General features: G+C 32.9%; 1 protein-coding gene across 1 annotated transcript in view; it reads left to right on the forward strand.

The window, feature by feature from the left end:
- The window catches only part of LOC148947203 (uncharacterized), a 180,266-nt gene that overhangs the window by 42,706 nt on the left and 112,124 nt on the right, over nucleotides 1-25,436 (forward strand). The window contains exon 3 of the mRNA XM_089096533.1: nucleotides 7,288-7,468. Coding sequence (XP_088952659.1) covers nucleotides 7,288-7,468 — 181 coding nt within the window. The remainder of the gene's footprint in view (nucleotides 1-7,287; nucleotides 7,469-25,436) is intronic.

Genomic DNA, 25,436 nt, shown 5'->3' on the forward strand with positions numbered 1-25,436 from the left:
ACCCAGAATAGAATATGAAGTAACGTAAAGCCCCAAAATAGCATAGGAAGGAACATAAAGGCCCATAATAGCATAGGAAGGAACGTAAAGGCCCAGAATATCATATGAAGGAACATAAAGGACCAGAATATCATAGGAAGGAACGTAAAGGCCCAGAAGTATAAGGTGCTACTCTACTCCCGTGATCTTTCTTCTGGCAAAAAATGCAAAATTCCACATTTTTGTAGATAGGAGCTTGAAACTGTACAGTTGGGTTCTCTGATACGCGGAATATGATGGTGGGATTTTCATTAAGGTTCTATTGCTTTTAGGGGGTCTTTCCCCCTTTTTTCGAAAATCAGCCAAATTTCCGCAGGCGCGTAACTTTGGATGGTTAGGATTAAACTTGATGAAACTTATATATTTGAAATCAGCATTAACATCCAATTCTTTTGATGTATCAATTTGTATCATAATACCGTTTTCTAGAGTTTCGGTTACCATTGAGCCGGGTTCCAATAACCAATACTATATGTTAACATTGGGTAAAGTTCATAACTTTCAGCCCTCCTCCTGCGGGCTTCGAGGGATTAAGTCATCCTAAAAGACATAGTTATAATATTTTCGACCATGTTGAACAAAATGGCTATCTCAAAATTTTGATCGGGTGACTTTGGGAAAAAACAGAGCGTGGGAGGGGGCCTAATTGCCCTCCATTTGTTTTGGTCACTTAAAAAGGGCACTAGAACTTTTAATTTCCGTTCCAATGAGCCCTCCCACGATATTCTAGGGCCGCTGGGTGAATACGATTACCCCTGGGGAAAAGAAAAAAAAAACAAAAAAACAAATAAAAACACAACCCTGATCTATCTTATGGCAAAAAATGGAAAATTATACATTTATGTAGATAGGTGCTGGAAACATCTACAGTAGGGTTCTCTGATACGCTGAATATGATGGTGTGATTTTGATTAAGGTTCTAAAATTTTTAGGGGATCTTTCCCCCTTTTTTTGAAAATCAGCCAAAGTTTCTCAGGCGCTCAACTTTTGATAGGTAAGATTAAACTTGATGAAACTTATATATTCGAAATCAGAATTAAAATCTGATTCTTTTGATGTAGCTATTGGTATCAATATTCCGTTTTTTAGAGTTTCGGTTACCATTGAGCCGGGTCGCTCCTTATTTACAGGTCGTTACCACGAACTGTTTGATCAGTGTTTGTTTTCAACGAATTTTAGACTCCATGGATGCATCAGTAGCTGCAACCTAGTAAAGAGCAAATCTCGGCCTATAGGAACTGAAAACAAAAAAAGATGGGTTTTTAGAAAAACCGTTCTATGCAAAAAATTATATGATGCTGATTCAGCGATGTTGTTTATTACCTCCATTAAACAGTAATGTTAATCTTAGCACAAAAACAAATTTCCCTTATTGTTGAAAATAAACCCGAAGACTGTCAAAAATAGGATTGGATCAAAATAGAAAGTACACCATTGAAATCACCATGGTGGAAAACCTCCCCAACGAGAGGTATACAGTTCCCATCCCAAAAACCAAATAAATTTGTATTTTAGCTTTGATACTGTAGTCAATGTGCAAGAACAACTGATGGGACACTCGAAACAATGTTTCTAAGTGACTAGTTCAAAGTTTGTAATTCAGTTGGTTTTCCATTTTGTTCAAATGCATTGTGCTTTTGCATTTGAATGAAAAGTTTGTTCTTTTTATTTCATTCTCGGTTGTTCGACATCTTGAGGTGGCAAGAACGAAATCGGGCTATGCCCAGGTCCTCTAATAGGTTTTAGAGTCGCCTGTGCAGTCGGGGTCGTATTGTATGCGCGTATTGTATCAACAAAGATATAAAAAAAGATGGATTAGTGAATTTGGGATGATTTCAAGAGGGTTTCCTTATGCAAGCTTGATGAATTACAGCGTATAACTCGCCCAGTATACATGACAGGGTGCAACATCTTAAAAAAGAGGAAGATAAACGAAAAAGAAAAGCTGTTAAAACAGCTGTTCTTTTTTTATTATTAAAAAAGAACAGAAATTATTCCCTATATGAAAGGGGCTGTCCCCTCCTCAACGCCTCGCTCTTTACGCTAAAGTTAGACTCTTTCTCACAACGCTATTTTTAAAGCAGTAAAAACTTTAGCGTAAAGAGCAAGGTGTTGAGGAGGGGACAGCCCCTTTCATATACAGAATAATTTCTGTTAGTTTTAAGTTTTAGTGTCGCTCCTTGCTTTCAGTTAAAAAACTTGTTTTCCTTATTTAATGACATCTAAAGAGTAGACTTCAGGTAATCAGATATTCCCAGGGTGGTCCTAGAAAAGGATGTGGTGTCGGTGGCTTAATGTTGTTTTCCAATGTGTTCTTCAGGTGGAACAGGGTGCTTCGATCTTATGTTTATGGAAATAGTTTATGGTTTATGAATATGGTTTATGGATATATGTTTATGGTTTATCGTAATAGTTTAAGAAATATAATTTAAAGAAATATATATAGTACGACAAAAAGCCTTAAAAGTAAGAGAAAACTGAAAACGTAAGAACTTCAAAGAGATGAGCAAAATATGAAAAGAGAAGCAAAGGAGGAGGAAGGTTTGATACGAATAAGAAATGAAAAGAAAAAGAAAACTAAGAAACAGGAGCATACCAGTAAAGTGTTCAATGAAGAGCTGTGAGCCTTATGTGAAGGTTAAGCGGAGATAATGAAAAGCATTGATTGACGCCTAAAGAAAGCAACAAATTGGACAACTCTCCTCAGTCGTGTACGCTAGAGAGTGATAAGTATAGATGTGTTTAGTTGAAAAAAAGGATTAAAAATTCAAACAAAATTGTCAAGTCAATGATCTGAGAAGTCAGTTAAATGAAGCTTGGGATTTTTCTCCTGGAATCTGATCGGATTTCAGCTGTCATTAGTTTCCTACGGTCTTTGATCTCCAGTATATTGGAAAGCTATTAAATTTTATGGACTCAATGAATACTATATCAACAAACATGATGTTGTTGAAAGACGATGAAAGTCGTAAAAAGACTCAAATTGCGCTTTGGGCATGTTTTGAAAGTGTAAGGGGAGTAAAAAGCTAATTTGATCCAAAGACTTTGGAAATGGAAAATTTACTTATTTCATAACAGAGTTTTGTTTCAGAAACACAACTCTCAAACAGCCCATTGTAAGAATAATAATATGTTTAGGACGAACACACGACTGTGTGGCAGCGTAGCCTCTGAATCTGGAAGACTATGTGAATAGCTGTTCAAAGGTTCTAAGCCGACTGGTTATCTCATAATATTCTTAGATACTACTGTGGTACCAAAATGGCCATGCCTAAATAGTTCTAATGTGGCACAGAAAGGCAGAAATCAGCACCGCTGTGGCATGATCGCTTTTCTTACTTAAAAAGGATACCAAAACATTAATTTCTGTTCAATGGCTCCTTTTGCAAATACTTTACAGCCACTGGGCTCGACCACTGGTTCGTAATGATAACCCCCGATAAAAATCAAAAGAAACGAATAAATATATATATATATATATATATATATATATATATATATATATATATATATATATATATATATATATATATATATATATATATATATATATATATATATATATATATCCGCTTTTACCCGCATATTGGCTTGAATCTTCGGAATGAGGAAAATAATGAATCAGATATCATGAAATTGGATTGAATTTTTAATCTTGGGAATTATCGAATTTGATGCTGTGATCTGCAACAAAGTCCCCCCCCTTAAGATTGAGTTTCCTCTTTTCTAAGGTCATGGTAATTTTCTTTTGTTTTTAACTTATTGTGGATAAAATTAAATAAAATGGCTACAGTAAAATTGTCGGTAATGAATTTTAATATTTGGAATATATAATTTTGGAATCCAACAGTTCCGGGTAATGAGCCGCCAAAAAGGAGCAACACATAGTAACCAAAACTCTAAAAACATAATTTTCATAACAATATATATAGCCTATGTATATATATATATATATATATATATATATATATATATATATATATATATATATATATATATATATATATATATATATATATATATATATATATATATATATATATATATATATATATATATATATATATATATATACATATATATATATATATATATATATATATATATATATATATATATATATATATATATATATATATATATATATATATATATATATATATTCTATGTTTATATTTGAGTAATCATTATGTATGTATATATTTATTCTATTTCTCGAAAATGGCTCCATGTTACTTCGAGAAAATTGGTATCAAGGGATATTTTCGCATAGAAAAAACGATCTAGATAGGTCAGAAGTTTGGAAAAAAATCGTCAAGAGCCTGAATTTTGGCTTTAGCAAATAACGTCATGTACCATGTTAGTACATAATATAAGAATTTCTTATGACATCATATATGGCATCATATAAATATTTTCCTATGTGATGTCATGCATAGCATAAACAAGGTTGTGGAGTTTCAAAAGCAACAGTTATTCATATAATGTAATGTCTGTTGGAAGACCCAAAAACCGAAAATTTGCAGTTGTATTTACTATAAATGATGATTCTTTAGAACCAACACCTGAACTAACGTGTCGAAAATGAAAATGATAGTGATGATGATTGGGTTTGGGATTTTGACATGGATAAGGTCATCAATTCCTGCCATACCTTTTTTAAAAAACAAAGGTTCGGCGATACGTATTTCATAATGACGAAAGATAAGCCAAGGTGTAACGAAGCAAAAAATCGATAATGATAGCGATGATGATTGAGTTTTGGATTTTGACATGGATAATATCATCAATACCTACACTACCTTTGAAAATCAAAAATATGGACTGGATAAATCGTTGAAAGAAAAAGAGATTGTTATCCCACCATCTGAACAATTAAAAGAAACAAAGGTTTCGCGATATGTCTTTCATGATGACAAAAGACAAGCCAAGGCAAAAGAACAAGTTTTTGTGCCACCATCTTAATGATTAAAATAAACAAAAATTCGGCTATATGTCTTTCATAATTACAAAAGACGAACCGAGGCAAAAGTTAAAGGTCCGATAAAAAAAAATGTAATTTTATAAAGGCACCACTTCTAATTTAAGGTCCATTTGGACGTCATGACATCAAGAAAAGGCTCAAATTGTCTGTGTTTAGAATACAAGCGACAGTAAGAATCTATATATATATATGCCTTTTGCCCCATATTTTTGTTAAAAATAACAAAGGTTCGGCGATATGTATTTTATAGTGAAGAAAGATAAGCCGAGGTGTAACAAACTAAACAAATTGAAAATCATAGCTATGATGATTGGGTTTAGGATTTCGACATGGATAAAGTCAGCAAAATCTACCATACTTTTGGAAATCAAAAATAAGAACTGGATAAATCGTTGGGAGAAAAAGAAGTTTTTGTCCCACCAGCTGAACAATTAAAAGAAACAAAGGTTCGGCGATATGTCTTTCATAAAGACAAAAGACAAGCCAAGGCAAAAGAAATAGATTTTGCCCCACCACCTGAACAATTAAAATAAACAAAGGTGGTCTTCAATGCCTTCCATACCATGTAAAATCAAAAACCTGGACTAGATAAATCGTTGGAAGAAAAAGGAGTTTTTGTCCCACCACCTGAACAATTGAAAGAAACAAAGGTTCGGCGATATGTGTTTTATAATGACAAAAGACTAGCCGAGGCAAAAGTTAAAGGTCCAATAAAAAAACTGTAATTTTACAAAGGCATAACTTCTAATTTAAGGTCAATTTGGACGTCATGACATCAGAAAAAGGCTGAAATTGTCTGCGTTTAGAAGACAAGCGACAGTGAGAATCTATATATAGAAGCCTACGATGTGCCGAGTGGCGGGGCCAACATTCCCTTTGACAATCTGACTTTTCACAGTTGAATAGTAAATGACGATTCATATTTTGAGTTTCTTTTCCTTTTATTTCCGGTAATCAAAGTAGAGAGTATTTTTGTCAATGATAGCCTCTACTGCCTCTTACAAGCAATTCCATCACAACCTTAGATTGCTGGAGGCAAAAGCACAAAGAGACAGAGGGGCTTCCTGTAATAAGTCTCGTGACTAAAAGACGTTTCATTTTTTTTTTTTTTACTCACTTAAAATTTCACACAGGAGAACCAATCATATTTTGAGGTGGAGTTATTTGGGTTTCTAGAAATTTAGGAGCAATATGAGTGGCTTAAAAAAATACGTCACAGACATGAACCAATGAAACTAAAGGATGGATTTTTTCATTGTATGTAATCCTTCCGCGTTACTGCTATTTGAAAATTTTGCCAGAACACCATTCCCTTTGACGCTATGACTGTTCACAGTTGAATAGTAAATGACGATTCATATTTTGAGAGTTTTAATTTTGTCAATTATTGCCTCTACTGCCTCTTACAAGCAACTCAATCATATCCTTAGATTGCTGGAGGCAAAAGCACAAAGAGACAGAGGGGCTTCCTTTAATAAATCTCGTGACTAAGAGACATTTTATATTTTTTTTGTACTGACTTAAAACTTAACATAGGAGAACCAATCATATTTTGAAGGTGGAGTTATTTGGCTTTCTAGAAGTTTAGGAGCAATATGAGTGGCTGAAAAAATACGTCACAGACATGAACCGATGAAACTAAAGGATGGATTTTTTCATGGAATTATAAAAGAATAGTCTGTCTTTTTATGTTTGGCCATGATACTAGTGAGAACTCATTCTCCCTTCTGTGCAAATCTAAAGCTCTTGAAACATAGTCACTGAAGCCACATCATTTTTTTCTAACGCCAATAAGGAATTTCTGTTAAATATGGCAATTCTGAGAAACTGATATTATTCTGCTGTTTATAATTTATCTAGTAAAAAATAACAAAAACAACACTTTTTATTAAAGTATCAGCTAGTTACAACCCTAACCATTTACAGTTTTTTTTTTTTACCACAGAAAATAATATAACACCTTACTCTGGTAGATATGCAAGATTGGGATTGGATTTCGAGTCCATAAAGCTTTCCTGAAACCTCGATAGTGCTAAGTGTTTGGTAGTTTTTTTTGTACTTCCTCTATAAATTGCATACTTATAGATATTTGGAATTTCCCCCCCCCCCAGCCCTTTTGGAATTTGACCTCACACTGAAACAGAATTCTTCCTTTATGTCTGCCCCTACCCTTACAAAGAATGGATGTGACGTCCCTGGTCTAGCTGAAACTATTTTAGGGAAAGAGGATAATAATGAAATTATGACCATTTTTCTTTTTTAAGATATGTCTACACCCAGCTGTTCCTTCAACTGGGATGGAAAAGAATCGTGTCTATGACAGAAGATGGACAGAAGTACGGAGAGTATATTTCTTCTTTAAGAGATGTCCTAAAGCCAAACGGAATCACCTTTATTGAAAATCGAAAATTCCCCCAAAACTCAGAGCCGACCAAAATCAGAAATGTAAGTTAAATGTGTCTAATTACAAGAATTTGTAGCATTAAGGCATTAATTGTAAAAACTCCTTTAAAACCCCTAACAAGATCCTGTTAGTTCTTACCTAACAATTAATTTTATCTCGAACAATTTGATCTCTACTTACCATTTGTCATTTTTTTCATTTACTAAATTATTTATGACGATTTTTTCCGTTGACTTTCTCTTCCTCTTTGAAAGATTATTTCTTTTCTAGATGAGTTCTACTATTAGCCTGATATAATTTACACTTTGAAAGATGATGCTTTTGTTGTTGAGAGATTTATTGAAATTCCATATGTAGGCCCTCGTAAAACACATTTCTAACAATTGGTTTACGAAGGAAAAGAGCTTATGCAACCTTGCGGTTTGACTTTGGCATAAAATGGAGACTAATTTTATTTAAAACGTATCCGGTCAAACGGATTGAAAAATATACTAAGTTCACCCAATACAGACCAATATCGTTTCTAGTTTTTTCCACAAATTTTTAGTTCTGGTGTCATATAAATCTACCGTAAAGCAGCAAATACAACACGGTAAAATCGGCTGTGATAATTAAAAGGCCGACGTACATCATTTTTGTAATCTTTCAGGAGATCCAAAAAACAGACACAGGTTTGTCGGCTGTGGTCACTCTGAAGTATGAGGCTAATGGAAAGGCCCAGGTTTACCAATAGGCCCACTAGGCCCGGGCCTAGTGGTGCAAAACACCAGGGGGTGCAATAAATTATCAATGAGTGATTTTTTTTTGTTAACAAAACTGGATGGATGTGATTCATCGTCTAAATGCCGTCTAAGTGCCAAGTGCACTCCGCTTCCGCGCTGCCTATTCACAGAAAAGTAATCTTAAAAGAGCACAGGAATTCCGTGGCAAATTGTAAACTGTCAGATGTCTCCCAAGAATGACAGCTGAGAGTTCGACATCACATCTTTCTTCCATTACTTTTGACCCATCAGTTTCGATCCGTTCAATGGTTCCACTATCCTCGAATTTCGGGAGTTTCCCCGAAAATCTCGCAAAACGGAGCAGCAAAAACGCTTGGGCTTAGAAGGTTCAAAGCTTTAAATCAAACCCTTTAATGAAGATAAAGAGAACATATTTTAAACCAACTTTTTATGCTCTTTTCAGTGGCATAAATTAAATTCAAGTAGCCGATTTGAGTAGCCTATTCGAGCGAACTAAAAACTTTCTATTTTATGGCGTATGTCTCCTTTTTCGTTGACCAAAGAAGGAGAAAAATTCCGGGTACCCTGTCATTGCTTCACATGACAATCCTTTTGTGTTATTCTGAGTTGCAACAAGACCTGATAAAAAAGAGACATATGCCATTTAGTTGCGTACGTCTCTTTTGATCTTCGTAACAATACAAGATAGGACAATTCTGACTGCACCATTCTATTCCTCGTGCTGAGTTTACCCACGACACATACACAAGTCATTTTCCCAGGGCTGTGACCGTTACAGTCGTATGGGGCGTTCCTGCACCCCTTCAGACTTGGCTTAAAATACCAATGGCATCCATATAGAATAAAAATAACAACTCAACCCAGTTAGGTCTTTTCATGCCTGAAAACTGCGATTTTTTAATATTTTTCTTTTAGTCGTGTAATCATTATGAAGTTTCAGTGCAGTACCATGTTTTTGTCAGTGTTGCCACGCTGAACTGTGAAAATGAATAAGCAAAATTAATTAGTTAAATTTGACAAGGTTTTCTGTTCGTAAGAGTTGAAACATTAACAATCTTCTGATTTCCAATGACAAATATTCTTTCAAAGGAAAGCTAGACCTTCTTAAGCTGTTTGATTTCATTTGTTTTAGCATATTTTAGTTGATTTGTTACCCACATTTCTTTTTTTTTAATTTAGCACCTGCTGTTATCAAATAATACAGAACTGCTCATCGAGGTCTTTTGATTAAAAATTCAGTTCCTGATTTTTTTCTAATTTTCGAAAAAAAATGAATAGTTATTAAATTCCACTTAATCAATTCAAATAATCATATTTCAATTTCACTGTCTTTGTTACTTTCGCCGGATACTTTTGCTGGAGTGCTAATTTATCAATATACGTTATTACTAAGTCACGTTCAAATCCTCAGGAAAATTTGGACTATATTTTCAGCATGAGGTTTCAGGCAGTATACATTTAATAAACTGGATGGACAAAATTAATCAACCCATCCAAAGCATACGCACAATTTTGTGAGCACATTTTAGCTTACATATCAGTTGCCCAATATTACTGTAAAACTCCATATGAAAACACTGCATTATGTCAAAGATGACGACTATCAAAGTTTTAACTTTCAAAGCAAATCTTGATCAAAATAAATTTCAAAGAGGCAGTCAAAATTTCAAGTTTTAAAAGTTTGAAAAATTCTGTTTTTTTTTTTGAAATTTTGGGACTTTTAAATTTATATCCATCTTGAAAAATAAGGAATTCTTTCGAAGTAAATTTTTGGATATTTGATTCAAAAATAGAACTTGCATTCAAAATTTGTTTTTAAAGAATTTTTAAATCAGAAGAAAACAAGATACCAAAGTACTTTTCAGGAGCGTTAAGCTAGAGGAATAATGCCACCGAACTGTCTAATCAAAATATTACAAATTTCAATAGATGTGGTACATTTTGATATATCTGTTGAAATTTGCTGGCAGAGCTGGAATTGCTGGCACAATTTTGTTGAGCGCATTTTAGCTTTCATATCAGTTGCCCAATACTACCGTACAACTCTATATGAAATTAAATAAAAAAAACAAGTTTTTTAAACTGAAAGTAAGGAGCGACATTAAAACTTAAAACGAACAGAAATTATTCCGTACATGAAAGGGGCTGTCCCCTCCTCAACGCCTCGCTCTTTATTCCGTATATGAAAGGGGCTGTCCCCTCCTCAACGCCTCGCTCTTTACGCTAAAGTTTGACTGTCTCACAATTGTGTCAATGATGACGGCTATCAAAGTGTTAACTTTCAAAGTAAATTCTAATCAAAATAAATTTCATAGAGACGGTCAAAACTTCAAGTTTTAAAAGTTTCAAAATTTCAAGTTAATTTTCTTTTAAATTTTGGGACTTTTAAATTTCATTTAGAATATCCATCTTGAAAAATAAGGAATCCTTCAAAATAATTTTTTGGATCTTTGATTCAGAAATAGAACTTACAATTTGTTTTTAAACAATTTTTAAATCAGAAGAAAACAAGATACCGAAATGCTTTTTAGGAGCGTTAAGCCAGAGGAATAATGCCACCGAGCTGTCTAATCAAAATATTACACATTTCAATAGATGTGGTATATTTTGGCACATCTGTTGAAATTTGCTGGCAGAGCTGGAATTGCTGGCACGGTGCTGAAAAAGCTGGCACAGCTCAAACTGTTTGAATTATTTTAGTTTGCAACATACACCTACACTTAAAAAATATTAAAACTGTGATGGTTTTTCGTGGGGTTTCTTAAAAACTGAAGGGGTTATCTGTTTTTTGGCGGAATTATACTTTCTGTAGAATTTGTTTCAACTCTGAACATGCTCTATGGCATAATTTGCCATTTTTGTTTTACTTGAAAAATAAATTCAACATTTTCTTATTAATTGTTAGTGTCAGTTTTAGCTACAAATTTTGAATCTTAGTCAGAGCAGTAGCGTTGGCTTTCTGGCTAAAATTTTCTTTCCCAGAAGAAATTGACAAATGTTTAAAAACATAATTTTCACTTTTAATTATATTTTTTTCATTTATTTTTTTTTTATTTGAAATGTATGTTTCTATAAATTATTTGATTTAAATTCACGACGATTTCTTACATTGATGTTTCCTCCTTCTTGGAAAAAGAATTTGCTTAGGGATAGCATCTGTTCTGAGATGCTCAACAAAAAAGAAAAGATTAAAAAAAATGAAAAAAAAGAAAAATCTAAAAAAAGAAAAGTGTCTTTGATAACAAAAAAGAAGAGCGTCTCTTCTACCAGAAGCGTGATACTGATCACTTACAAAAATAATTCTTTTTCATTTGAAAGGTTTATCGTTCTAAAGGAATTCCACATGAAGTGCATGTCGATACTAAATCATGATACGGATCGAGTGAGCTTCCCATAGTATGAGAAAGATAGTTCATTATTCAGATTGTTTTCAAGCCCTCTTCCCTTCAGATAAATTGACAATAAAACCAAAGAGAAAAAGAGATGTTACTGTCCTGTTCTTGCGTGTTAAAAAATATTATTAAATTCCATTGGTTTATTTGAGTGACAATTTTTCTTCACCCAGTCACGATGCTCCTAAGGAGTATGTCAGAAAAAGAGACTAAATAACCTACCCTTTTTTACCTGTTGTTACATTTACTTGATACTATCATGTTAAATTTTAAGCAGGTGAAAAGGAAACAAAACCTGTTTTTTTTTTTGCTTTTTTTTGTAATTGTAACCTGATAAATAGAGTATAGAAATCAGTTTTTGCTTTATTTTTTAACAAAACATGTTTTACAAATAAATTTTCTGTTTCTCTGTGATTAATCTGAAAAAAGACCTTTTACAAAAGTGAATTTTTCAAAAAAAAGTAAAGTCATATCAAACAGTTCGTGGTAATAAAATGTAAGTAAGGAGCGACACGGCTCAATAGTAGGCCTAATAGAAACTCTAAAAAAACAGATTTTTGATGTCAATAAATATATCAAAAGAATTGGGTTATTATACTGATTCTAAATATATTCAGATTCCTTAAGTTTAGCGTAACCCCTTAAATTTTCGAAAAGGGGGGAAACACCCCCCAAAAGTCAGACAATCTTAAAGAAAATCCCACCGTCAGATTCAGCGCATCAGAGAACCCTGCTAGGGAGGTTTCAAGCTCATATCTGCAAAAATGCTGAATTTTGTATTTTTGTCAGAAGAAAGATCGCGGATGCTGCTTTATTTGTTTTTTTGTTTCTTTTTTCCCAAGGGTGCTTGTGTCGAACTAATGGTCCTAGAACATTGGGAGCTGGCTCGTTTGAACTCGAATTAAAATTTAAGTGACCTAAAGGAATGGAGGGCAATCCTTTAGATCACTAAAGGTCCTCTCCCCCCCCCCCCACCTCCAAAAAAAAACTCGTGCGATCAAAATTTCATGATGGCCAATTTTTTTCAAAATAGTTAAACAATGACACAACTTTTAATTTGTTCATGTCCTAAGACTATGCGTTTGGAGATAGCATGACCCCCCCCCCCTACAGCTCCTAGGGATAGTTCTTTAAGTTATAAATTTGCCCATTGTTTACGTATAGTTGTTATTAGAAAGTATACAGACATTTTTCGGAGGGGGAGTATTTTTTGCTTTGGGTTGGTTTTCATGAGGATAATTTTCCGTGTGGAAGGAATTTTTCGGGAATAAAATTTCCAGGGGAAACTTTACGCTGGGAAGATTTGACAGAATTCCTATATGAAATTCTTTTTATTCGTCTTACTTTCTCTTTACCTGTTCTATTTTCCATGTGGAGATGCTCCGGGGGAATGGTCCAGGGGAAATTTTCAGCCTGCTTGGATTTCCGGGAAATAATGAGAAATAAGAAATAGTTAATAGTTCCAATAAGTAATAGCTCCGAAATAAGAAATAGTTTTTTCTATGGTCGGGCTTAAATTTGAAACGGGTGTGGTCTCTAGTCTAGGAACATACAGTAGTAAGAAATATTTTGAAGAAAAATTGAGAGCTATTGGAAGGATACCAAAGTCTTACAGGCTTAAAAAATTCTGCAGCAAAAAGATAGGTCTCAAAAAAAAAGATTGCGACCGTAGTTATTATCTTACTTCAAACTTCTTAACTTAACTCATTATACTTACGATAATCACTTTCTTGCATTATGAAGCTACGTATGGCCTACAGCTTACCTAAGTCAGATACTAACTAAACTTTAATATAACTTAATATATAACTTGTATAATATATAACTTAATATATAACTTAATAATATTTTAATATAACTTGTTTTTGTTCAAAAGTTTTAATACAACTGATGCAGCTTTGAATAGTGAATTAAATAAAAAAAAAACAAGTTTTTTTTAAGTGAAAGCAAGGAGTCATTATTAAAACTTAAAACGAATATAAATCATTCCGTATATGAAAGGGGTTGTCCCCTCCTCAACGGATCGCTCTTTACGCTAATGTTTGACTCTTTCTCACAACTCTATTTTTAAAACAATAAAAAACTTTAGCATAAAGAGCGAGGCGTTGAGGAGGGGACAGCCCCTTTCATATACGGAATAATTTCTGTTCGTTTTAAGTTTTAATGTCGCTCCTTACTTTCAGTTAATAAAAAACTTGGCTTTTTTATTTAATTTATGAAAGTTTAAATTAATGCAGGTTTTGATTTTGGCTCACTGTACATGAATAATTAAAACGAAATTTGCATATTAATTTTACTTTTTTGTAATTTTATTGTTTAATTTTATTTACGGACATTTTTGTTAGTAATAAATATACGTAACTTACGAATTAACTTAGGTAACGAACTTCTATATTCATAAATTATTATTACGTATATTAGGGGGGTTCACCCACTTAGTCAATACCCCGCTCTTTACGCTAAAGTTCGAATTTTTTTCCTATTCTTTAAGAATGACCACTTAATCACAAAGGCCGTTAATTATAATAAATAGCTTTTATGAAAGTACTAAAAATACTTTAGCGTAAAAAGTGAGGTATTGACTAGGGTGTGAACCCAATCATATACGTAATAGATTCTGGTCGTTATAAGTTTTAACGTTGAAAAGTTTTCAGTGAAAAAATTTTCCGTTGCAACTTAATTTCTGATCCTTTTTTAAAATAACGCTGGGAAATCCGGCGCCCCCTTCACAGCAATGTTCATTCCCCCAAGAAAATTCCTCCATGGAAAGATACTCCCACGTAATCAAAGACACCCCCCCCCCCCCACAACCAGAAAAAAAATTCCGCCTGAAACGTCTGTATACTTCCCAATAACCAATGCTATATGTAAATATTGCGCAAAGTTCATAACTTGCAGCCCTTCCCCCGGGGACTGAGGGATTAAGTCATCTTCAATGACATAGTTATTATATTTATCGACCATGCTGAACAAAATGGCTATCTCAAAATTTTGATTGGGTGGTGACTTTGGGAAAAATAAGCGTGTGCGGGGGCCAAGTTGCCCTCCATTTTTTGGTCACTTAAAAAGGGCACTAGAACTTTTAATTTACGTTCGAATGACCCCTCCCACGGTATTCTAGGACCACTGGGTCGATACCATCACCCCTGGGGAAAAAAAAAACAAAAACAAAAAACAAATAAACACACATCCTTGATCTTTCTTCTTGCAAAAAATACAAAATTCCACATTTTTGCAAATAGAAGCTTGAAACCTCTACAGTGGGGATCTTTGATACGCTGAATCTGATGGTGTAATTTTCATTAATGTTCTATGACTTCCCATATGTGTCTACTGTTTCTTTTTTTTCCTCATTACAAGTGGGTCATTGAAACACTGTAGGGACACTAAAATGGGTAAAAATCCAAAGTTCTCTGAAATAGGGTTTCTAACCTATCCCACAAAGACGTACATTAACACTGGTCACTGGTTTTAATTCTACATAGCTTATTTCACCTAAAAATTCGAAATGAAAAAGGCGATTGATCAAACAGTTCTTGGTAACGAACTGTAAGTAAGAAGCGACCAGGCTCAATAGTAACCGAAACTCTAAAAAAGGAATTTTGATACCAATAATTTTGATACGCGCCTGAAACAATTTGCCTTATTTTCGAAAAGAGTGAAACACAACCCCTTAAAAGTCATAGAACCTTAATGAAAATCACACCAACAGATTTAGTGCATCAGAGAACCCTATTGTAGAGCTTTCAAGCTCCTATCTGCAAAAATGTGAAATTTTGTATTTTTTGGCAGAAGGAAGATAACGGATGCGTGTTTTTTTTTCAGGGGTGATGGTATCGATTCAAAGGTCCTAGAATATTGCGGAAGAGCTCATTCAAACGGAAATTAAAAGTTCTAGTGCCCTTTTTAAGTGACCAAAAAATGGAGGGTAACTAGGCCCCCTCCAACGCTCATTTTTTCCCAAAGTAACCCGATCAAAATTTTGAAATAGCCATTTTGTTCAGCTTGGTCGAAAAATGTAATAACTATGTTTTTGAGGATGACTTAATCTCCCACAGTCCCGTGGGGAAAGGCTGCAAGTTATGAACTTTGCCTAATGTTAGTAGAAAGGGGGGTCCCAGTCCGAACAGAGCCACGTGGTTTATGGTTTTTGTCAGTGAGAATGAAAAAACAGAATTTTTCTCACTTGAAAAAACAGGAATTCTCTCACTTTTATGGATGTTTCTTGGACGGTTATGTGTGTTGGTCAATTTATTTGATGTTTTTCATGGATGTCAACAGCAATTATTGTCTGTTTTATGGTTTTTGTCAGTGAGAATGGAAAAACAGTATTTTTCTCACTTTGATGGAGAAAGATTGCATAATCAATCAATCTTGACATCAGCTGTCAGAATTGTTTCCGGGGAAGTTAATTAATCAAGAGAATTGTTTCCGGGTGAATGTTTTGATCTTGGCGATAAAGTGATTAGCGCGCGAAAGGGTTTCCTAGTAATTTCAAATGTGAAAGCACAGAGATATCAAAAACAAAAGGAACTCACTGAAATTATGTTTAGAGATTATTTGGGCGAAACCGTTTTAGACATTTTAGGGAATTATTTCGGCGAAACAGTTAGAGATATTTTAAAAGATGATTTTAGAAAAGGTTTTAGAAGAGAATTTGAGGGTGAAACTCAGTGATCGTTATAGTAAACAAGTTGTATTTGAACAGTGTCGTGAGGTCCTCTACCCCGACCCAAAGGGCACCGATTCCCATACCCCAACCCCGAAGGAAGACCCCTGGCCCCCAAAGGTTCCCCGGTTTCCTAGTAATTTCAAATGTGAGGGTAGGTTATGTTATGTTATGTTATGTTGTGTAAGGTTATGTTATGTTAGGTTATGTTATGTTATGTTAAGCTATGTTATGTTATGTTATGTTATGCTATGTTATGTTATGTTATGCTATGTTATGCTATGTTATGTTATGCTATGTTATGTTATGCTATGTTATGTTATGTTATGCTATGTTCTTTTCAAAGGGCATTTCAGAGCAAGTTCACTTTCAGTAATGTTTGGTTGTGGTTTACCTTGTCACAGTTACATTTTCTTGTTTTTTCAAAGTTCATTTTGAATTTCTTTCATTGAAATGCAAGGGTTGGATTATTTTAGTAGTGTTTTGTTTTGGTTTACCTAGTCACACTTACATTCTATCAAAATTTCAAATTTCATTTTGAATTTCTGTTGTTGAAATGCAAGATTTGAATTATTTCAGTAGTGTTTTGTCGTGGTTTACCTTATCACAATTACATTCTCTTGATCTTTCAAAGTTCATTTTGAATTTTTTTCATTAAAATGCAAGAGTTGGAATATTTCAGTAGTGTTTGGTTGTGGTTTACCTTGTCACAGTTACATTCTCTTGATTTTTCAAAGTTCATTTTGGATTTCTTTCATTGAAATGCAAGAGTTGGAATATTTCAGTAGTGTTTTCTCGTGGTTTACCTTACCACACTTACATTCTCTTGATTTTTCAAAGATCATTTTGGATTTCTTTCGTTGAAATGCAAGAGTTGGAATATTTCAGTATTGTTTTGATGTGGTTTACAGTGTCACAGTTACATTCTCTTGATTTTTCAAAGTTCATTTGGATTTCTTTCAACTTGAAATAAGAGTTGGACTATTTCAGTAGTGCTTTGGCATGGTTTACCATATCTCAGTTGCATTCTCTTGATTTTTCAAAGTTCATTTTGAATTTAATTTATCGAAATGCAAGAGTTTGAATATTTCACTAGTGTTTCGTTATGGTTTACCTTCTCATACCTACATTCATTTGATTTTTCAAAGTTCATTTTGAATTTCTTTCATTGAAATGCAAAAGTGGGATTATATCAGTAGTGTTTTGTCGTGGTTTACCATGTCAGAGTTACATTCCATTGATTTTTCAAAGTTCATTTTCGATTTCCTTCGTTGAAATGCAAGAGTTGGAATATTTCAGTAGTGTTTTGTCATGGTTTACCTTGTCACAGTTACATTCTCTTGATTTTTCAAAGTTCATTTTGAATTTCTTTTGTTGAAAAGCAAGAGTTGGAATATTTCAGTAGTGTTTGGATGTGGTTTACCTTGTCGCAGTTACATTTTCATGATTTTTCAAACTTCATTTTGAATTTCTTTCATTGAAATACGAGAGTTGCAATATTTCAGTAGTGTTTTGTCGTGGTTTACCTTGTCACAGTTACATTCTCTTGATTTTTCAAAGTTCATTTTGAGTTTCTTTCATTGAAATGCAAGAGTTGGATTATTTCAGTAGTCTTTTGTCATGGTTTACCTTGTCAAAGTTACATTCTCTTGATTTTTCAAAGTTCATTTTGAATTTCTTTCGTTGAAATGCAAGAGTTGGAATATTTCAGTAGTGTTTTGATGTGGTTTACAATGTCACACCTTCATTCTTTTTATTTTTCAAAGTTCATTTGAATTTCATTCATTGAAATGCAAGAGTTGGAATATTTCAGAGGTATTTTGTCGTTGTTTACCCTTTAACAGTTACATTCTCTTGATTTTTCAAACTTAATTTTGGATTTATTTCGGTGGAATGCAAGAGTTCGAATATTTCAGTAGCGTTTTGTCGTGGTTTACCTTGTCACAGTTACATTCTCTTGATTTTTCAAAGTTCATTTTGAATTTCTTTCATTGAAATGCAAGAGTGGGATTATTTCAGTAGTGTTTTTTCTTGTTTTACCATGTCACAGTTACATTCACTTGATTTTTCAAAGTTAATTTTCGATTTCATTCGATGCACGAGTTGGAATATTTCAGTAGTGTTTTGTCATGGTTTATCTTATCACAGTTACATTCTTTTTAATTTTTCAAAATTCATTTTGAATTTCTATCGTTGAAATGCAAGAGCTGGAATATTTCAGTAGTGTTTTGCTGTGGTTTACCTTATCACAGTTACATTCTCTTGATTTTTCAAAGTTCATTTGAATTTCTTTTATTGAAATGCAAGAGTTGGAATATTTCAGTAGTGTTTTGTCGTGGTTTACCTTGTCAGAGTTACATTTTCTTGATTTTTCAAAGTTCATTTTGAATTTCCTTCGTTGAAATGCAAGAGTTGGATTATTTCAGTAATGTTTTGTTGTGGTTTACCATGTCACATTTACATTTTCTTGATTTTTCAAAGTTCATTTTGTTTTTCGTTCGTTGAAATGCAAGAGTTGGAATATTTCAGCAGTGTTTTGTCGTGGTTTACCTTGTCACAATTGCATTTACTTGATTTTTCAAAGTACATTTTGGATTTCTTTAACTGAAATGAAAGAGTTTGAATATTTCAGTAGCGTTTTTTACTGGTTTACCATGTCACAGTTACATTCTCATGATTTTTTCAAAGTTCATTTTGAATTTCTTTCATTGAAATGCAAGAGTTGGAATATTTCAGTAGTGTTTTGTTGTGGTTTACCTTGTCACAGTTACATTCTCTTGATTTTTCAAAGTTCATTTTGGATTTTTCTCGTTGAAATGCAAGAGTTGAATTATTTCAGTAGTGTTTTTTCGTGGTTTACCTTTTCCAGTTACATTATCTTGATTTTTTAAAGTTCATTTTTGATTTCTTTCTTTGAAATGTAAGAGTTGGAATATTTCAGTAGTATTTTGTCATGGTTTACCTTGACACAGTTACATTCTCTTGATTTTTCAAAGTTCATTTGGATTTTCTTTCATTTAAATGCAAGAGTTGGATTATTTCAGTAGTGTTTTTCGTGGTTTACCTTGTCAAAGTTACATTCTCTTGATTTTTCAAAGTTCATTTTGAATTTATTTCATTGAAATGCAAGAGTTGGAATATTTTAGTAGTGTTTTGGTGTGGTTAACCTTGTCGTACTTACATTTTCTTGATTTTTCAAAGTTCATTTTGGATTTCTGTCATTGAAATGCAAGAGTTGGATTATTTCAGTAGCGTTTTGTCGTGGTTTACCATGTCACAGTTACATTCTCTTGATTTTTCAAAGTTCATTTTGAATTTCTTTCATTGAAATGCATGAGTGGAATTATTTCAGTAGTGTTTTGTCGTGGTTTACCATGTCACAGTTACATTATCTTGATTTTCAAAGTTCATTTTCGATTTCATTCGTTGAAATACAAGAGCTGGAATATTTCAGTAGTATTTTGTCATGGTTTACCTTGTCACAGTTACATTCTATTAATTTTTCAAAGTTCATTTTGAATTTCTGTCGTTGAAACGCAAGAGTTGAAATATTTCAGTAGTGTTTTTTTGTGTTTTACCTTGTCACTGTTACATTCTCTTGATTTTTCAAAGTTCATTTTGAATTTCATTCATTGAAATGCAAGAGTTGGAATATTTCAGTAGTGTTTTGTCGTGGTTTACCTTGTCACAGTTACATTTTCTTGATTTTTCGAAGTTCATTTTCAATTTCTTTCGTTGAAATGCAAGAGTTGGAATATTTCAGTAGTGTTTTGCTGTGGTTTACCTTGTCAAAGTTACATTTTCTTGATTTTTCAAAGTTCATTTTGGTTTTCTTTCATTGAAATGCAAGAGTTGGAATATTTCAGTAGTGTTTTGTCGTGGTTTACCTTGTCACAGTTACATTCGCTTGATTTTTCAAAGTTCCTTTTGGATTTCTTTAGTTGAAATGCAAGAGTTGGAATATTTCAGAAGCGTTTTGTCGTGGTTTACCTTGTCACAATTATATTCTCTTGATTTTTCAAAGTCGATTTTGAATTTCTTTCATTGAAATGAAAGAGTGGGATTATTTAAGTAGTGTTTTGTCGTGGTTTACCATGTCACAGTTACATTCCCTTGATTTTTCAAAGTTCATTTTGTATTTCTTTCATTGAAATGCAAGAGTTGGAATATGTCAGTAGTGTTTTGTTGTGGTTTACCTTGTCTTACTTACATTCTCACGATTTTTCAAAGTTCATTTTGAATTTCTTTCATTGAAATGCAAGAGTTGGAATATTTCAGTAGTGTTTTGTCGTAAACCTTATCACAGTTACATTCTCTTGATTTTTCAAAGTTCATTTTGGATTTCTCTCGTTGAAATGCCAGAGTTGAATTATTTCAGTAGTGTTTTGTCGTGGTTTACCTTGTCACAGTTACATTCCATTGATTTTTTAAAGTTCATTTTGGATTTGATTCGTTGAAATGCAAGAGCTGGAATATTTCAGTAGTGTTTTGTCATGGTTTACCTTGTCACAGTTACATTCTCTTAATTTTTCAAAGTTCATTTTGAATTTCTGTCGTTGAAACGCAAGAGTGGGAATATTTCAGTAGTGTTTTTTTATGGTCTACCTTGTCACTGTTACATTCTCTTGATTTTTCAAAGTTCATCTTGAATTTCACTCATTGAAATGCAAGAGTTGGAATATTTCAATAGTGTTTTGTCGTGGTTTACCTTGTCACAATTAAATTCTCTTGATTTTTCGAAGTTCATATTCAATTTCTTTCGTTGAAATGCAAGAGTTGGAATATTTTAGTAGTGTTTTGTTGTGGTTTACCTTGTCACAGTTACATTTTCTTGATTTTTCAAAGTTCATTTTGGTTTTCTTTCATTGAAATGCAAGAGTTGGAATATTTGAGTAGTGTTTTGTCGTGGTTTACCTTGTCACAGTTACATTCGCTTGATTTTTCAAAGTTCATTTTGGATTTCTTTAGTTGAAATGCAAGAGTTGGAATATTTCAGAAGCGTTTTGTCGTGGTTTACCTTGTCACAATTATATTCTCTTGATTTTTCAAAGTTGATTTTGAATTTCTTTCATTGAAATGAAAGAGTGGGATTATTTCAGTAGTGTTTTGTCGTGGTTTACCATGTCACAGTTACATTCCCTTGATTTTTCAAAGTTCATTTTGTATTTCTTTCATTGAAATGCAAGAGTTGGAATATGTCAGTAGTGTTTTGTTGTGGTTTACCTTGTCTTACTTACATTCTCACGATTTTTCAAAGTTCATTTTGAATTTCTTTCATTGAAATGCAAGAGTTGGAATATTTCAGTAGTGTTTTGTCGTAAACCTTATCACAGTTACATTCTCTTGATTTTTCAAAGTTCATTTTGGATTTCTCTCGTTGAAATGCCAGAGTTGAATTATTTCAGTAGTGTTTTGTCGTGGTTTACCTTGTCACAGTTACATTCCATTGATTTTTTAAAGTTCATTTTGGATTTGATTCGTTGAAATGCAAGAGCTGGAATATTTCAGTAGTGTTTTGTCATGGTATACCTTGTTACAGTTACATTCTCTTAATTTTTCAAAGTTCATTTTGAATTTCTTTCGTTGAAAAGCAAGAGTTGGAATATTTCAATAGTGTTTTGTCGTGGTTTACCTTGTCAAAGTTACATTCTCTTGATTTCTCAAAGTTCATTTGAATTTCTTTCATTGAAATGCAAGAGTTGGAATATTTCAATAGTGTTTTGTTGTGGTTTACCTTGTCACAGTTGCATTCTCTTGATTTTTCAAAGTTCATTTCGAATTTCTTTCATTGAAATGCAAGAGTTGGATTATTTCAGTAGTGTTTTGTCTTGGTTTACCTTGTCAAAGTTACATTCTCGATTTTTCAAAGTTCATTTTGAATTTCTTTCGTTGAAATGCAAGAGTTGGAATATTTCAGTAGTGTTTGGTTGTGGTTTACCTTGTCACAGTTACATTTTCTTGATTTTTCAAATTTCATTTGAATTTCTTTCATTGAAATGCAAGAGTTGGAATATTTCAATAGTGTTTTGTTGTGGTTTACCTTGTTAAAGTTACCTTCTCTTGATTTTTCAAAGTTCATTTCGAATTTCTTTCATTGAAATGCAAGAGTTGGATTATTTCAGTAGTGATTTGTCGTGGTTTACCTTGTCAAAGTTACATTCTCTTGATTTTCAAAGTTCATTTTGAATTTCTTTCGTTGAAATGCAAGAGTTGGAATATTTCAGTAGTGTTTGGTTGTGGTTTACCTTGTGACAGTTACATTCTCTTGATTTTTCAAAGTTCCTTTTGGATTTCTTTCATTGAAATGCAAGAGTTGTAATATTTCACTAGTGTTTTCTCGTGGTTTACCTTACCACACTTACATTCTCTTGATTTTTCAAAGATCATTATGGATTTCTTTCGTTGAAATGCATGAGTTGGAATATTTCAGTAGTGTTTTACCGTGGTTTACTTTGTCAAAGTTACATTCTCTTAATTTTTCAAAGTTTATTTTCGATTTCTTTCGTTGAAATGCAAGGGTTGGAATATTTCAGTAGTGTTTTGTCGTGGTTTACTTTGTCACAGTTACATTCTCTTGATTTTTCAAAGTTCATTGTGGATTTCTTTTGTTGAAATATGTTTTGTTGTGCTTTACCTTGACACAGTTACATTTTCTTGATTTTTGTTAGGTTAGGTTAGGCTAGATCAAGTTAGGATAGGTTAAGTTAGGTTAGGTTAGGTTAGCCTACGTACGCGCGCGTACGTAGGCTAACCTAACCTAACCTAACCTAACCTAACTTGATCTAGCCTAACCTAACCTAAAAAAAATCAAGAAAAATTAACTGTGTCAAGGTAAAGCACAACAAAACATATTTCAACGAAAGAAATCCACAATGAACTTTGAAAAATCAATAGAATGTAACTGTGACACAGTAAACTACGACAAAAAACTACTGAACTATTCCAAACCTTGCATTTCAACGAAAGAAATCGTAAATAAACTTTAAAAAATTAAGAAAATGTAACTTTGACAAAGTAAACCACGGTAAAACACTACTGAAATATTCCAACTCATGCATTTCAACGAAAGAAATCCAAAATGATCTTTGAAAAATTAAGAGAATGTAAGTGTGGTAAGGTAAACCACGAGAAAACACTAGTGAAATATTCTAAATCTTGCATTTCAATGAAAGAAATCCAAAAGGAACTTTGAAAAATCAAGAGAATGTAACTGTCACAAGGTAAACCACAACCAAACACTACTGAAATATTCCAACTCTTGCATTTCAACGAAAGAAATTCAAAATGCACTTTGAAACATCAAGAGAATGTAACTTTGACAAGGTAAACCACGACGAAACACTACCTAAATATTCCAACTCTTGCATTTCAATGAAAGACATTCGAAATGAACTTTGAAAAATCAAGAGAAGGTAACTTTAACAAGGTAAACCACAACAAAACACTATTGAAATATTCCAACTCTTGAATTTCAATGAAACAAATACAAATGAACATTGAAAAATCAAGAAAATGTAACTGTGACAAGGTAAACCACAACCAAACAGTACTGAAATATTCCAACTCTTGCATTTCAACGAAAGAAATTCAAAATGAACTTTGAGAAATCAAGAGAATGTAACTTTGACAAGGTAAACCACGACAAAACACTATTGAAATATTCCAACTCTTGCTTTTCAACGAAAGAAATTCAAAATGAACTTTGAAAAATTAAGGGAATGTAACTGTGACAAGGTAAACCATGACAAAACAATACTGAAATATTCCAACTCTTGCATTTCAACGAATGAAATCCAAAATGAACTTTGAAAAAATCAATAGAATGTAACTGTGACGAGGTAAACCACGATAAAAGACTACTGAAATAATTCAACTCTGGCATTTCAACGAGAGAAATCCAAAATGAACTTTGAAAAATCAAGAGAATGTAACTGTGATAAGGTAAACCACGACAAAACACTACTGAAATATTCCAACTCTTGCATTTCAATGAAAGAAATCCAAATGAACTTTGAAAAATCAAGAGAATGTAAGTATGACAAGGTAAACCACGACAAAACACTACTGAAATATTCCAACTCTTGCATTTCAATGAAAGAAATCCAAAATGAACTTTGAAAAATCGTGAGAATGTAAGTGTGACAAAGTAAACCACAACAAAACACTACTGAAATATTCCAACTCTTGCATTTCAATGAAAGAAATTCAAAATGAACTTTGAAAAATCAAGGGAATGTAACTGTGACATGGTAAACCACGACAAAACACTAGTGAAATAATCCCACTCTTTCATTTCAATGAAAGAAATTCAAAATCAACTTTGAAAAATCAAGAGAATATAATTGTGACAAGGTAAACCACGACAAAACGCTTCCGAAATATTCCAACACTTGGATTTCAACTAAAGAAATTCAAATGAACTTTGGAAAATCAATCGAATGTAACTATGACCAGGTAAACCACGACAAAACACTACTGAAATATTCCAACTCTTGCCTTTCAATGAAAGAAAACTAAAAGGAACTTTGAAAAATCAAGACAATGTAACTGTGACAAGGTAAACCACAACAAAAAACTACTGAAATATTCAAACTCTTGCATTTTAATGAAAGAAATCCAAAATGAACTTTGAAAAATCAAGAGAATGTAAGTTTGACAAGGTAAACCACGACAAAACACTACTGAAATATTCCAACTCTTGCATTTCAATGAAAGAAATCCAAAATGAACTTTGAAAAATCGTGAGAATGTAAGTGTGACAAAGTAAACAACAACAAAACACTACTGAAATATTCCAACTCTTGCATTTCTACGAAAGAAATTCAAAATTAACTTTGAAAAATCAAGTGTATTTAACTGTGACATGGTAAACCATGACAAAACACTAGTGAAATAATTCCACTCTTTCATTTCAATAAAAGAAAATTAAAATGAACTTTGAAAAATCAAGAGACTGTAAGTTTGACAAGGTAAACCACAACAAAACGCTTCCGAAATATTCCAACTCTTGCATTTCAACGAAAGAAATCCAAAATGAACTTTGAAAAATCAAGCGAATGTAACTGTGACAAGGTAAACCACGACAAAACACTACTGAAATATTCCAACTCTCGCATTTCAATGAAAGAAAACCGAAATGAACTTTGAAAAATCATGAAAATGTAACTGTGACAAGGTAAACCACAACAAGACACTACTGAAATAT

This window comes from Artemia sp. Qi Xiang Cuo, chromosome 11 (genome assembly GCF_049724085.1).
Source record: "Artemia sp. Qi Xiang Cuo chromosome 11, ASM4972408v1, whole genome shotgun sequence".
NCBI lineage: Eukaryota > Metazoa > Arthropoda > Branchiopoda > Anostraca > Artemiidae > Artemia > Artemia sp. Qi Xiang Cuo.